The 17129-nt window shown below is 41.3% G+C and overlaps 1 protein-coding gene across 1 annotated transcript in view; it reads right to left on the bottom strand.

Moving 5' to 3' along the window:
• The window catches only part of Best2 (bestrophin family protein), a 52307-nt gene that overhangs the window by 22454 nt on the left and 12724 nt on the right, over positions 1-17129 (bottom strand). The window contains exon 3 of the mRNA XM_025306842.1: positions 12578-12707. Within this exon, the coding sequence (XP_025162627.1) occupies positions 12578-12707 (130 nt within the window). The remainder of the gene's footprint in view (positions 1-12577; positions 12708-17129) is intronic.

Genomic DNA, 17129 nt, shown 5'->3' with positions numbered 1-17129 from the left:
TCACGCAGTGCGTCGATGGGGGAGGAAGGAAGGACCTCATAAATGGTCTCAAACAATGTTAACAAATTCGGACGCGGCGAGGAAATGGAAAAGAACGAGCTGTGTGGTGTCGTCGAGAAAATGCATAGCGGACGGGAGAACGGGAGAGGAGAGATCGAGCGAGTAACCGGCAACATGCGAAAGAGCAAAGTGAAAAAGCAGCGAACGAATCGACGATTCCGAGGGGCGGGAGTCGCCCCTCCCCGATTAATCGGGGAGACACGGCGCGCGCGTCGTTGAAACACCTCGCGCGTAATAATAAGCCGCTCGCGGTATGAATAATGGTACTTTCCGCCGCGCCGACAGTGGACGCCGGTAGATGAGTATGTGGAAGGCGTAGTCGCGCAGACTTGGCGCCGGTGAAAATGCACTGATTAGGAAATATTCCGCGTAATTAGAGGCGAGCGACTTTAAAGCGCTCGCGAGCGCGCGCGCGCGGTACCGTGGATGCACGCTGGATGTCAATAGACCGTGTCTGCCAAGGAGAAAATCGACATGTCCGTGGCCGAGCCGAGGCGCGCGTGCGTTACCCGTGCACGTGCGCGCCGATCCCCGCGCGCGATCGTACAGCACATGGCGCGCCATTAACGATTTCACTATCATCCGAGCGACAAAAGCGCGCGCGCGCGCCGCCGCCAAGTACGCGAGGCCCCTACGCCCGCAAGAGAAATTTATGGGATTTTCCATGACTAGGCGAATCGCGTACGACTCGATCGTGCATTGCCCGCGCAGCGCAGGTGCGATGGCACTCGATGCGCACTCGCGACATGAGTCGATAATGGCAGGACTCGGGAGATCATTGCGACGTGGGGAAATCGTGTACACGTAATGTGTCAGCTCAATATCTCACGAGCTTACACGAAAAAAAGTATTCTATTTGTTAAGTGACTTTTTCCATAGTCTCATATTCTAAGCGAAGTCTTTTACAGAAAAAAGATTCCTCTTTCGATAAAGCGATTAAATTTGTCTAAAATTTATTAGATATTGTTCCTTGAACTATTTTCCTCTTATTCAAAGAGGATTTCCTCTTATATCAATTGATTTTCCTCTCATATGAAGAGGAATATGTTGATTTCAACGTCGGCTTCCTTTGTTCAGTCATACCCTACCTCCAGGCATAAACAAAAAAATATGCTCATGGGTCAAAATATTTGGGACGCTATTTAAAAAAGGTATGTGTGTTGTTGCTGTAACATATAACAAATTTATCCATATTTGGTTAAATATAGTTTATAATCTATCGCAAGAAGTTGAATAATATATTCTCTCTTTTAATTATGTTTCATATAATTGATTATGATGAACATCTTTATAGTCCTTTGTAGTTATGAAGTCCAACAAAACTGTTTGCAAATTTGTTTGTTATGATGATCTTATTTCATTCGTGCCTACTTATTGTAGAACTGGAGCCAGAAGTACATCTATATATATTAGAGATGTGCGAATCAAGAATATCGAATCGAATCGAATCGAATCTTATTGTTTAAATTCGAATTCGAATCGAATCGAATGAAATCGAATCGAATCATTAAAAAATTTAACATGACTATTAAACATGCAAATAATGATGGGAGATTTTAATATGAAAGGGAATATTGATATTATAATGTCATCTTAAAATAAAATATATATTTAAATATTTAAAGTAATTTATAATTGAGTTATTAATTACAAGTTAATTACAAGTTAAGGATTCAAACATACAGGCCCAGATGGTCCGTTTTGTAGCTGATGCACGCGAACGATAATGTATTTGATTCCTATTCGTATTATTCGAATTCGAATCATAGGGATTCGAATAGTTCGCACATTTCTTATATATACATATATATATATATATATATTACTTTTACATTATAATAATTTTTTCAAATTGACTGGTAACAGTCTTACTGGAACCAGTAACAATAAATGATAATCCTCTTAAAAACGATTAAATAATCTATGTATAAGAGGAAATTTATATTAAAATCAATAAGATTTGCAACAATACATATAACATATACTCCTTCTAACTTTAAGAATAATGTGTTTATAATATTTTCCTCTTAATCTTAAAGAAATCCTCTTGAGGCCATACGTAAGAATAAAATCCTCTACAATTTAAATGATTCCTCTTGTTTTCAAATTACTCTTTTTGGGGTGAGTTTTTGCGAAAATAGCAATGCTCTCGCACAAGTTGCTTTTTTCTTCGGAGATGTAACATCGCTGATTTGTTCAATCGCCACTACAACGATGAAAATGATAACGCACGTATCTCTCGTTTTGCACGATTTTCGCGGTTTTAGACGTTCGCTCTTGTCCGCGCTGCGAACGCGACTGCCGAAATGTGCCGTGTTCACCATATAAGTGAACGGTCGTGGAACGAGAAATCCCATGTTTCGGGAGAAGGTTTTCCTCATCCTCTAGTTCCTTTTGTTCAGACGAACGTGGTCATCGGTCGGCCTTCCGCAAGACCGATCCCCGCGGCGCGGCGTTGCGTCGCGTGTGGAGGAAATTCGCGGATTTTCCGCTCGTCCGATGAGCGACATTTGCGCGACCCGCGTCGTAACTGTTCCTCGAGGAACTCGCGGATACCGGAGAGTTCCGCGAATGCGACGGAGTCCGTTAGCCATGAAGTATCAACGAAACGAGGCTCCGATTGTGTTTCCCTCGCAGGCGAATAAAGCGTCGCGACACCAGCGGCGACAATTTCGCGCTGCCGTTTCTTATCGCGCGACTAATTAATGTCGCAGATTTTCCTCATTTCGCCTCGACCGGCGTGAAATTCCCTTGAAACCCGCGACCGCGCGGCGGCCTTATCTGCACGATCTGCACGATTCGATGGAGCGTACGCTCCCGGAGCGCTGCTATATCCGGACGTAATTATTTTCTTGCGGATCGAGCCCGCGCGCCGTCGATCGTTTGGCATAATCGCGGAGAAATTCTGCCTGGGACAATAATTTGTGCTAAATATAGGTAGCGCGTGCTGCGCGCACGTCGGCGTATTACGGTCGTCCGGCGAGCTTATATAGAGGCGGGAAAAAAGGGGAAGCACAGGAAGAAAAAGAAGAGACCAAACGGATTCTGGAGTTTCTTGCTCTGCTCTCGCCGCGACGGCGACGGCGGCCCCGGCTCGAGGACGCCGGCATCGATGATGATGATGATGATGATGATGATGATGATGATGATGATGACGTTGTTGACGATAACGACGACGACGACGATGACGCGGCGAGAATGACGAAGATGAAGATGATAACGATGACGATTCCCAAAATCGTTTGTTCATGTAAACGGCTGCCGGCTGCCAAGTAACAATACCCAACTGTCACTCACCGAATCCAACGAAATTTGGCATGCACGTAGTAGAACATTGAAAAATATTGAACACGTGTTTTTTTATATCGGTTGATATAACGCATCTTAAGGGTGGAAATCATCCCTTGATCCCTGAACATGAAAGCACTATTTCAACCCTTTGTACATATTACATGTGATTTCCGTCAAACTTGTCTTCCATTGAACTAGGCAGTAAGGGGTTTTTAGGGTCGTTGATTACGAATCTGGAGATAAAATTACAAAATTCAAGATGGCGGACCGAAATTATAAAAAGATGGCTGATTCAAACCAATTTTAGTATCTAGAGGTTTTTGGAGCCTCTAATTACGAATCTGAATGTTGGAAGTCAAAATATAATTCGTTTGTCGCACTTTATTATTATTATTATTATTATTATTATTATTATTATGATTATTATTATTGTAATGTGTTTTACTTGTAAGATTTTTGAGAAGGTTTATTGTAAACTTTCAAGGATATTAATTATATAAGATATCTACATCTATATCTTATCAAGATATGTCAGAATATCATTAGATATCCGCTTATCCGGCTATTGACGGATAATAATCTTTTGGAAGACCAACTTCCTAATCTGAGAAAAACTGACGCGACAAATCAATTTGGAATATCGATTCATTGTTAAATTCAGTAAATGTAATTGCCTGAGGCAATATCCTCCTTCATTGGTACAATTTCGATTTGTCATATTGCGCCATATTCCGCCATCTGTCATATTCCGCCATCTTGAATTTTGCAATTTTATCTCCATATTCGTAATTAGAGGCCCCAAAAGCCTCTAGATACCAAAATTGGTTTGAATCAGCCATCTTTTTATAATTTCGGTCCGCCATCTTGAATTTTGTAATTTTATCTCCAGATTCGTAATCAACGACCCTAAAAACCCCTTACTGACTAGTTCAATGGAACACAAGTTTGACGGAAATTACATGTAATATGTACAAAGGGTTGAAATAGTGCTTTCATGTTCAGGGATCAAGGGATGATTTCCACCCTTAAAATGCGTTATATCAACCGATATAAAAAAACATGTGTTCAATATTTTTCAATGTTTTACTACGTGCATGCCAAATTTCATTGGATTCGGTGAGTGACAGTTGGGTAGTGTTACTTGTAAGAAGCGAGGTAGCCGTTCACACAACATCCTCAACGTGATACCAGCTGATTACCACCTGCAGTCACGCGCGTGCGCGCCGCTAGATTATGATTCTCATTACTATGTTGGCTATATTTAACATCTAGTCTCGCGATCTAACTGCGAGCATCCTCGTAGATCCCAAGATAACTTCCACAATCGCCCGCTCGTCTCGGGCTCGTTCGCCCCGAGAATGAAGCCGGGTGGTAGCTCGCTCGGACGGGCGATTGATGGACGGGCGATCCGGCAAAAATCACAATTCCATCTTCGGCGCCATTAACCCGATAGCCGATGCATCGGAGGTGCCCGCCTTTCGCGCAGCGTGTCATTAATACGCCGATGAATGACGCACTCGAAATGAAAAGAGATTCGCTCGCTCTCGGAGAGCTGCTAAGTGGCATTCGCCGCGGTGTCTGTGGAAAGAAGGAGGGCTGGGGAGGGAGAGGGAGAGAAAGAGAGAAGAGAACGCTACACGCGTTAACGGTGAAAATCGAGGGAAGCGGATGGGCAGCCACGAGGAAATCCACGGAAAAGAGAAAAGCACGGAGCCGCGCGTCGAGAGAGAGAGAGAGAGAGAGAGAGAGAGAGAGAGAGAAGAGAGAGGGAGACTTCTCCCTAGGAAATCGAAGACGTGGCCGGTGATTATCTTATCGGACGGCGCGCAGCATCAGCGCATCAGATCGCCCGTAATCGCCCGCCGGGTTATTTCTGTATGCACCGACCGGGAGGAGCTCGCGCGCAAGAACGAGAACAGAAAGGAGATGCGCGAGGAGGAGCCTCGCCTCGCGCGCGCGCGTGCGAGAGAGAGAGAGAGAGAGAAGCGAGATGCGAGAGAGCAGAAGAAGAAGCGCGTCTGTTTGCTCGGCTCTCCGGGAATAGAAGCGGCCGACGAGAGATGCTGTGCGGCAAGGCGCGCGCTGTTGCATGCCGGCGGTCGTCCCGGTTGTGCAAAACGAGGAGATCGGGCAAGGAAAAGGAAAAGGACGAGGAGAGCGCTGGCGCCGGCGCCGGCGCTCCGCGGTTTCTAAGCGGCCTCCTCTCGGCGCGCTCGTTGAAAATTACCCGGACGCACGTGAAAATTGCCTGGCGGCGCGCGAGCGACGGTCGCGGCCGAGCGTGCATGGACGAGAGTGATGCCGCCGCCGCGCCGCCGTCGCCGCCGCCGCCGCCACCGGACCGTTTCCACCATCGTAATTCGCCGGGATGGAATTGGTACACGCGCATCATTTCGACCACTTTCGAGACGTTTCGAGATTTCTTCTCGCCGTCGTCCGCCGTAATCCATTCGCGATCGTGAACACGCGACAGGACTTTCTGCCCTCGTTTTGCGGCGCCGGGAACCTTCGGAATCCCCTAGTCGAATGCGCAATCGCGCGAACGGCGGATATTTTTTCCGCGGCGCTCGAAAGTCGACGATTTACTATATTCTTTCTTTTACGATCGCTCGCTTTTACACACGATCGCGACTGCGATAATTGTCGCAGGAATTCCTACGCCTGCCTGCCCCCACTTTCGTGCTTCTCTAACGCACACGCGTGCGGTTTACGTACGCGTTCATTCCGCGAATCCGCCGCAATGCTTCATCGATGTCAACGACCATCGGCGGATTCGCCGTGCTCGCACGCGCACGCATGAAATCATTTCGAATGACGTTCGTCGCGATTTCGTGCCGGAGTGTCTTTCGAAGAAAGACATCGGTTGTGTGCGGTCTGCGAAAATTATTATCCGCGACTTCGTCATTCCGATTTACTTCGACGCTACGTTCCGCTGGTATTTCCGTCCGTTGCGTAGCCTCATGCACGTCTCCCGACTACGCGAGATAAAAATAACAGCTGATCCATTGCATCCATTGTTTGCTGTCCATATTGTTGTATCGTGTCCCTCAACAACATTCCTTCCATGTTGAGCGTGATGGTATTTTTCAGGATATTTTCGACATTCATTACTTTTTTTGTTCGATTTGAAAAAATCGGCAACAGAAGCTCATAAAGTGCTTGTTACAACTTATGATCAAGCTCCATCGTATTCTAACTTTAAATTTTGGTTTCAACCACTTTAAAAGTGGTGATTTTGATTTCAATGACAAAGAACGAACTGGTCCACCAAAAAAATTCGAAGATTCTGAATTGTAAGCATTATCGAATGAAAACACTCAAACGGACAAACAATTCAAATAGCTGAACAACTCAACGTCGATAAATCAACAATTTCTAAACGCCTACATGATATGGGAAAAATTCAAAAGGAAGGCAAATGAGTTCCATATGAATTGAGTGAAAGTGCCATCTTTGTGCAAATCGTTTGAATCGTTGCCATGTCTTTACTTGCCAGACAGAGAAAAAAGAGATTTTTGTGGCGAATTGGCGAACTGGAGAAGAAAAATGGATTTATTTTGATAATCCAGAGCGAAAAATATCATGGATTGATCCAGAACAAACATCAACATCGACATTAAAACGGAACATTCACGGTCACAAAGCAATGCTCTGTACTTGGTGGGATATGGAAGGTGTGCTGTGTACTATGAACTTCTAAAGCCGAATGAAACAGTTACGGGAGAGCGGTATCAGCAACAGTTGAACAAATTGAATGATAAATTGATGCAAAAAGGCCAGCGATAGCCAGCAATAGATGCAAAGTGATTCTTTTGCGGATTTTAGCGGATTCTTGTCGGGTCTTTTGCGATTTTTGTTGCTTGTTATATGATATAGGAACATATATGAAAGGTTGAAAAATGTTTCGCATGAGTTGTCCATTTATTATAAATAAACAAAGTGTGAAAAATACACATTTTTACAGAAAAAAATCATTTTCCACGAAATGATGAATATGAGTGAATTTTTTGCTCAAAATCAGGATTTGAGGGTTTTTTGGGTCGCTGATTACGAATCTGAGGTCCAAATTCCAAAATTAATTTTCCAAGATGGCGTATTCAAGATGGCGGATCATAGAATTTTTATTAAATTAGCTAAAATTGTACTCTGGTTAATTTTTGAGGTCGCTGATTACGAATCTGAGGTCCACATTCTAAAATTCATTTTCCAAGATGGCGGATTCCAGATGGCGAACCATAGAATGTACATAAAATTAGCTAAAGTTGTACTCTGGTTAGTTTTTGAGCTCGCTGATTACGAATCTGAGGTCCAAATTCTAAAATTTATTTTCCAAGATGGCGAATCATAAAATTTTTATGATTAGCTGAGATTGTACTTTGGTTAGCTTTCAAGGTTGCTGATTACGAATCACCGATGTCACCGAAGTTATCGCGATTTTTCATTTTTGCGTCCGCCATCTTGGATCCGTCATCTTGAATTTCGAAAATCTGATAACGGATTCGTCATCAGCGACCCCAGAAACCCCCGTACATAAATTTTCATGTGATTCGGATTTTCTGAAAAATACGTGCCTCAAAGAGTTAAATAAACATTGTTGGAGCTTGAATAGGAAATCCTTCCGCACCCAGCGTACTTTTCGGACCTAGCACCATTTGATTATCATCTGTTCCGTTCGATGCAACACGCTTTGGCAGATACACGTCACTTCAATAATTACGAGGATGTGCAAAAATGGGTGTCTGATTGGAGGATCGCTTCGAAAGACAGATCGTTCTATCGTCGCCATGTTGCCGGAAAGATGAGAAAAAGTCACAGCTAATGATGAAAAATGTTTTGACTGATGTAATTTCAACCGATGATGTAAATTTAACCGTTTCTTTGAAATAAAGATGAAAAGTTGACAAAATAAGACCAGAATTAATTCATCCTCCTAATAATTTTGTCGCACGTAGGAATGCGACGTCTCACAGCGGTCTTTCCGAGAGCGCGAGCATAAACGCACCTTTCTTTTCGCGGCGACACCGGCAGCGACGGAGTGATTTCCACGGAAGAGCGAGTTCTTGCCACGGATTCCGTCGCTTGTCCCCCGATCGAGGTATGAACGGTAGCCTCATGTTCATGGAACATTCGCGGGACGCTCAACGGAAAAATGCGAGCTATTTCTGGTGCGGAGTAACATCCGCTCTGGCAGCTGAATGCTAAAAAGCTCGACAGGTCGACGTCGACAGGCTTTTCTTTGGGAAGACAAGTTCTCTCAGCCTGCAGGAAGCGACGTAAGGATAACGTAACGTAACGTCAGGAGACATAAATCTTATGTAATAAAAATCGACGATTTTGTTCACTCGTCGTCAGCGATCTAGTTGGACGATTCGTTTCGCAAGCGAGTCCTGTGTTTTTACGAGAATTCAACGTTCACGCTATCAGCGTTGCGAGTCAGTCGCTTAAGCAGAACGCGAAATCGATCAATCTCGACGTATGAACAAACGGTAGAATGTCAAACAATAGAACATGAAATTGCTCGGCGGAACTTCATTCATCGCATCAGCTTAAGTTAAGCTCGCCTTAGGGAGTGCGCTGAAGTCGTTCGTACGGCGATGTGCACGTTCGTTATGTTACGGGAAATCAGAATATGAATCATCGCTCTCCCGAGCTAGACGATTGATTAATTTTCCTCCTTATTTTTCTCTCTCTTCTTCTGTCCGTCCGTTTTCTTTCTTTGCCTCTTTTATCGGCAACACACAGTTGTTTGCACAGCCGCGTGCGAACGTGCGCGCGTCTTGCGCGACGTCTGCGACGTTAAGTACCGTTTAATGCGCTAACTGCTGCAACGCGACGCCTCTTTGTCCCAGCCTTTGCCATCCATTAATTCGCGCGGCGGCCAACGCGCGAATGACAGCGAAGCGTCGCAGTAGTCGGCGGCGCTGAATATTGTCGCGCGATATCGCTGGCGATATTGCCGGCTCTCGGTTGCGATCGGGCAACGGCGGTAAGGACAGAGCCGGCAGGCTCTGTCCTTGCGCCATCATTGGCATCGCGTTCGCGCGGCGAAGCTACATTATATTAAATGTTTATGGATGACGTGGTGAGCGGCTTTGTCCGGGGATACACGCTGCCGACTAATGGAAAGGTGACATGTGCCGCGATAAGAAAGCCGTGAGTTCTGGCACAAAGGAGGAAAGCGGCCGCTGCTGCTACCTCTGTCAATGCCGGTAGGGCCATTATTTCCATCCGTTGTGAGAATGACTCGATAACGAGCGAATGATAAAAAGTTCGCCGTGCTATTGCGCGGCTGCGCCTAGGCACGCGCTATGCCCGATCGCGCATGCGCCGATTACTGCATCACATCGGCATTCCTAAGCAGGAAGACATGTCGAAAGTAACACCGATTGTTCGCGCGCTAATGACGATATTGATTATACGTGGGAATATCGAAGCAACGAAAGAGCGAATTGCGAAGTTCCCTCTCGCGGAACTTTGGAAGGGTTTCCGCGCGCTCGCGAATGAAACGTTGGACATGTTGGAAGGTAAATGTCTCAGTTTAACCCTTTAATGCCCGACTTTTTTTATAAGTGTTTTAAAAATAAAATTTGAGTTTTTTTCAACTGAGACTATAAGTAGTGATAACCAAGAAAAAATATCAGAATTTTATATTAGTTTTTTTTATCGTTCGTTTTTTGTTTACTGGTAAATATGACTTGGATCCTAAAAGCATATACGAAATGAGCAACCTACACAGAGAAAAATGAAGGGTCATCTATACGACATAACTCTGATAGTCAGCTTGACATTTTTCAGCTGAAACTTTATTACTATATTTGTGAGTGAAGTTTATCATTAAGAACGTCAAGCTTCCTATTTCAGAAGAATGTCTTATAGATCACCATTTAGATAGTCAATTGTCCCTTCATTTTTCACCGCATAAAAAACTGTAGGCCACCAAGTTTCACGAAAATAGGTTGATTTCTTGATTTTCATGTCCACCATATTAAATTCGCCATTTTGAATTTCTGTATTCTTTTAATTTCACATTTTGCATCTGAGAAAGCTTCCAAATGTATAAAATTATAACAGATACCAATCTATTCATTTATAGTGCACTTCTAGATGTCAGTAACGATGCTAACTATGCCCACTTAGAATTTGACAAAACATGTTATCATTAAAACTGAGCTAAAAACAGACTAAACCGAATCTACATACAATGTACCATTTTTTAGAAGAAGAATTCACCTTTACAGTGGTGCAAACAAAACGAAAATATCTCCTTTTTTGATGAAGTTATGGATTCTTAAATGCGTTTCTGGTAACTATACCAGAGGCCAGTTACCAGTAGGCGTTAAAGAATTAAACCGGACATTTAAACGCAGGTCGCCATAAAAGATATATAATATTAAGAATATTTTTGGTTAAATAAATGTTTACATTTCTTCGAAAACTTAAGATTCCTTTAAGTAGAGAAAAATGATTTAAACCAATGTACATATCTGTAAAAGCGCATTAATATACCAGTTGAAATAGGTTATGGCGCAATGTTCGGATTTAATTTGTCTGACTGCAATTAGAAAATCAGCATGTGCTAACGGGAAATAATATAAATATAGATGCTACCTCTTAATGAATTTATTAGCGATTGACCATTATGTTGCCAAACCATAGCTGCATATTTATTTAATTAATTTTTATTTTAATACAAAGGTGTCAAATTAGGTATATTTTTCCCCAACTAATCGTCAAATATTGGAGTTTTTGTATATTGTATATTGTACAATAATTATTACTTTTATTCATTATTGTTAAAATAATTAGTAAATATCTTTTCATGATCTGGAATACTGGGACGTGTCCGGCCATTGGGACGTTTACCTTAAGGGGACTGGAGGGTCAGATTGCTGAATAACCGTGCTTGTTTTTGATAATATTTTGTGACGAATTGAATAAATGTGCAAGAATGAAAATTTTAGATATATTTATACAATACATGAAGAGTAGAAAAATTTTGTTTATTAACAAATACTCATATAAATATACGTCCATTTAAACTTTAAACGCGTTTTTCTCGAAATTTTATTGTTCAACTTTTTGCAATGATTTCTTCGAAACTGAGCTTCGTATCGATTTGAAATTTTAAAGCAATAATATTTGTTCATCTGGCTCTCAGGTGAACTATGGACAATTCCGTCATTCAAAAATATTTCATTTCGAGATATTAATTTTTTCATTGTAAAAGAGGAAAAAGAAAAAAATGTTAATTTTTTCTTAATAATAGCTGCCATTTTGTTACTTTTGTTCGATTTCTTTTTTGTAGTGGTTCACCGGATAATAATGATAAGCCTCCTCAAGATTTCTAGCTAAGATTAGCTCTGATCAGACCATCGAGAGCCGAGATATTACTGCAAAAACGACAACTTGAAAAAAAAAGAAGAGTATATTTCTGTTACACATATATATATATATATCGTATATTTATATGAGTTACTAAACAGATTTGTTACTAAACAGAATTTTTCTACTCTTTATATATTGTATAAATATATCTAAAATTTTCATTATTGCACATTTATTTAGTTCGCCATAAAATATTATCAAAAACAAGCACAATTTTTCAGCAATCTGACCCTCTAGTCCTCTTAAGGCTAGCGAGAGATTTACCGATCGGCCGTCGATTGATTCCCGGAGATCGAATTCTGCGGAATTCTAAAGAATATTGTTGCGTAAAGAGGCGCTGTGGAGAAACGTCGCTCGCGGAGATTCGAAGGAGCGTCGACGTTCGTGATAAAATATTACTCGGCCGCGCGACAGTCCGCGGAAGTCAAGGCCAGGGATAATAGATCCATCATCGAGGAAATAATAGTCCAGTCCGCGCATATTTTAGTGGTCTCTTTTAACCGCAATTAGTATTAATCACGAATAAATCTCGAGCCTCCGGTCGTTTTACAGCACGGAACGGCAAATATTTGAATTCGAAATCCACCTTCTTCGCGGCTCAACTGCGATAATAGAAGACAGTCGGTTGGGAGGGAGGGCGGAGGAAGAAGGGAGCAGTAATCGGCGCTTTCGAGGATATCTTACGAAACAGCGCATTTCTATATACTTCAAATGTAGATGACGAACTGCGATTAACATTAGAAAGCGCGCGCGGTTTAAAGTATCCGCGCATGTACGCGCCGTGGCCTCGCACTGACCGGCTATTACTTAAACATAGATTTGGAAAATGTAACTCACTGACCTACATCCACCATATGCTGAAGAGTCGGGAAACGCCTCTTGACGCGCAGCGAAATCCTTTGCAGCGTGATGACGTACGCGAGCACGGCGTACCTAACGATGTTGCGTCTCATCAGTCGCCCCCGTTCATCCTGCAACGGAAATGAGCACAAATTCACACACATGCGCACGTTGTGATTAGATCCCACGACTTGGGAGCTTGCCTCCGCGAATCCGCGATGAAGCGCTCTAGCGTCTCTTTAATTCCGCGGCGACCTTAATAGGGTTGCCAGATGGCCGAGATTTCCGGGAATGTCCCGAAATTCTGAAGCTTGCCCGTGTCCAGGAATTTAAATCTTCTCTCCCGGAAAATGAGAATTTCAAGAAAATCGTAATCATAATGTTCATGTTTTTAACTGGTACCAAAGAGACACCTAAGAGAGCGGACACCGCGATTTATAGGATAGAATTTTTTGACGTGCCGCCTAAGAAAATTGATGTCGACTAAGCCATTCGCGTGGTGAAAAATACAATCGCACGGTTTAATATGTCTAAACTTTTCTCTGCTGGTACCTAACTTACGCATTTGTTGATTGCGAGTGCACAGCGACATCCCTTAGCCGTCTTACCCCTCTATCTCTTAAATTTAACTAAAATTCTCTAACAACCTATTTTTCAACCGTCGGCTAAAAAGTGTCCTGGAAATAATCATTTCGCATCTGGCAACGCTAGGCCTTTTGCTGGATAGTGGTCCTCCCAAAGTGCCACCTATCATCCAAGCTTGTTTTTCCAATAATTTAAATTCTTCACATATTTCTCTGGCATATTTGGCATTGTTGGACTGCTAAAATGTTCCTCTAACTGATACATCAACTTTCCGAGTCATTTCAAATAAGTAATTTGTTATTAATAAGCACATACTGAACACAAAACTGTCGTTTTTAAAGAATAAATCCGTTTACATGAAATTTTAAGTAATAACGTATACTTCAAAATCATTACCCGGAGGTTTTTTGGATCGCTAAATACAAATCCGGTGTAAAAAATACAAAATTCAAAATGGCGGACCCAATATGGCGGACGGGATTTTCAAAATCAATCGAATTTGCTGGAAACTTGTTACTCGGGGATTTTTGAAATCGCTGAATACGAATCCGATGTGAAAAATACAAAATTCAAAGTGACAGGGTCTTATATGGCGAACATAATTATAGAAATGAAACAGGCTGACTGCGTTTGAGAACCGAGCAACCTGACCGGTGTCAACCGGACCTTGTTATATATATCCGTCATAGCTCGGGCATTCCGAATTTTCGATAACGAATTTGTAATCAGCAAAGTCCTCGAAAGTCCTTAAATAACAAATTTCAAGCGAATTCGGCTGATTTTGAAAATTTTGCGCGCCGTATTGGATCCGCCATTTTAAATTTAATATTTCTCACACTTGATTTGTATTCAGCGATCTTAAAAATCCCCGAGAAACGACCCGTTTGACAAAATTATATCCATTAGAAAAGAACATGCAACGAAGGGTTAATTGACGCTGAAAACGCGGCGCGCGAGCGCCGAATAAATCGCGAGCGGCTCGAATCGTCGAACACGGCGAGCTGAGACTTGAAAATTCGTTTCCAAAGCCGATCGAAAGGCCAGACACGTTTCCCCACGCGTCTCGCGCGCACTTTCCCCTTGTTCTCTTGGCCCCGGCTTTATACATGTACGAGCGACGTGATCGCCGGCGCGCACAGCTCGATACCGTGTTCTGCTATTAATCGGAGAAAAACCACCGGTGGCGTCCGTCTTGCATTTTTCCTTTCGTTCTTGGACACGTTGACTTGTGCACTTTTGTAACCGATCGCTCGTTTTGTAATCCGCCGGCGGTCGGCGGATCGCTTGGCGGAATGTCAATTTCATCGGAAATGAGCGGTCGGCGCTTGACGACGGTCGACATTGAGATCGCGCGGAATCGCCCAACATCGCCGTGATGATTTCAAGGAGAGATTGGCGCAGGACTAATTGTATCAAAGGCGAGAAGCACCCTGAGAAAAAGACTTCTGTTCATAAATGAACGTTTGCTGTTTAATAATTGTACACTGAGAAAAAATTGTATTAAAATTAAACAAACATTTGTTCGAATACGACTGTGAATACGTTTATTTAAATTAATACGTTTATTTAATACGTTTATTTAAATTAAGCAATTATTTTCTAAAACTCAAGAAAAAAGTTTACATTCAGAGAGAGAGAGAGAGAGAGAGAGAGAGAGAGAGAGAGAGAGAGAGAGAGAGAGAGAACCTCTGTATTTCATTTTAGAAATTTTAGAAATTAGTCGCTTTCATTTTAGAAATTAGTCGCTTAATTTGAACAAATGTATTCACAGTCGTATTCGAACAAATATTTGTTTAATTGTAATACAGTTTTTTCTCAGTGTACAGAGAACAAATCAAACAATTACACCAACAAATCATTTTTCGTTATTTGTAACAAGTATTGTTTTATTTTATCAAGTATCAAAATTATTTAATTTTAACAAGTATTGTAATTTTAACATTGCTGGAGATGCAAATCATATATGTTTGTTGGATGTACAATTTCTAATAGAAAGGATAGCAACAGGTCATAATAGCGTAATATATACAGGATGTGTGGAATCTTTTGGAAAGGAAAAATTGGGAAGATTAGTCAAATCAAACTGAGAAGAAAAATATCATTTTGCAAAAATCGCAATAGTTATTGAGTTATTAATGATTAGAAATGATTACATCTAGAGGCTCTTTTCATTGATAACTTGAAAATTTGCGTACTCATTTACAAAATGGTAAAAGACTTTGTTGTTCGGAGTGATCTAATCTACATTTTATATGACGGCTATTGTGCCTAGCGACAAGTTTAATATACTCATATCTATCGTTAGACACAATAGCTGTCATATAATTGTAGATTAGGTCATTCTGAACAAAGAAGTCCTTTACCATTTTGCAAATAAGTGCGCAAATTTTCAAGTTATCAATTAAAAGAGCCTCCAGATGTGATCATTTTCAATCAATTACTAATAACTTAATAACTATTGCGATTTTTGCTAAATGGTACTTGACTTTTCAGTTTGATTCAATTAATCTTCACAATTTTTCGTTTCCAAAAAATCCTGGACACCTAGTATACACGTACGCGACTTTTCAGTAATCCATATTCTGAACTCTCATGTATAGGTAAGATTTATGAGTTTTTTTAAGTAGCTACGAAACACTTTTACAGATTTTTTTTATTGATAAAAGTATATTTGCAACACGCGCTTTTATATGTACATGCTCCCTTAATTTTACTTAACTTTTCCTAATAGTTTATTCATTTTTATAATGTGTCGTGCTAAAACTAAAAATCAATGCAGTAACGCGTTGTTTTATTTCTCTCTCCGAATTCCTGTAAAACACACACACAGGCAGAATTATTATTTTGTTAACCTTTCTCTACCAATATTTGATCAGATGTAACGGAGCTATGTTTGAATCATCTGATAATTATGATACGTGCTAGTGTAATATTGCATGTATGGTTTCGTCAAGTATTTTACGTATTTTGCCACATATTATACGTTGATGAAGAAGGGTTAATGCAACTGATTTGCTTGATATGATAACTTTTGTTCACATATTCTGTGTTGCCAATAAATAAAAAATTTATGATCTGTTGGATCAACATAATAATATTTTGTTTGTTCCTACTATAAAATCGTCGGTTAGAGCAAGAAATCGTAAGTAACAAATCATTTGTTACCACAACGGAATCATTTGCTTTTCCACATTAACAAACTATTTGTTGCGGTTTCATTAACCCACACCAAAATTTTTGTTCTTGGTGCAGGTCGCGTGAATAAGAGAGGAGCTGCCGAAAAGCAGTTCCGAGGAACAACGCGAGCAATGACAATTGAGGTGTGCACACATGTCTCGCAGCGGCGACGATTTCATCACGGAATCGACGAAAAGTTCGCGTGTCGGGTCGAGACGGCGCACAGTGGGGCCAGATGATATCTTTGGTTGAAAATTCTCTAGAGACCTGAATTTTCAACCGATCATCGACACCAATAGATGAGGTGGATCTTGAATAAATTCTGAAGAGATCTGTCTTGCCAAAATAAAAAAAAAATTTTTTTCTCAAATTACTAGCCCCAAAAGAGGAAAAATTATCGTTAAACGCGAGAAACTTGTGAAATACTCATTATTCGACACTTATTTCTATCTAATAGCGTATTCAGCAGATTGAAACTATGAAACCAATCAACAGACACCTCGAGATTTATCGATTTTGAAGCAGAAACCCATTAACCTAAAACTCATATGCCCAAAATACAAAAACATCAAATATATGTTAAGCATAAAACCGAGGTATTTTGAGTCTTAAGCCCATCAACCTAGGAATCTATCAATCCGAGAACTTTTTAGCTCGTGGATGCATGAAGCCGTATATATTAAGAGCCCCAAATAGTCCAGGAACTCAATCTAGCCATAGCTCGAGAATCTAATAATACTCGACATTGAATATTCAGCTATAAAACATTAAGTTCGAGCCTCGAAACTTTT

Source organism: Harpegnathos saltator, unplaced genomic scaffold, assembly GCF_003227715.2.
Source record: "Harpegnathos saltator strain DR-91 unplaced genomic scaffold, Hsal_v8.6 scaffold806, whole genome shotgun sequence".
Classification (NCBI taxonomy): domain Eukaryota; kingdom Metazoa; phylum Arthropoda; class Insecta; order Hymenoptera; family Formicidae; genus Harpegnathos; species Harpegnathos saltator.
This window is presented reverse-complemented; position numbering and strand designations above follow the sequence as displayed.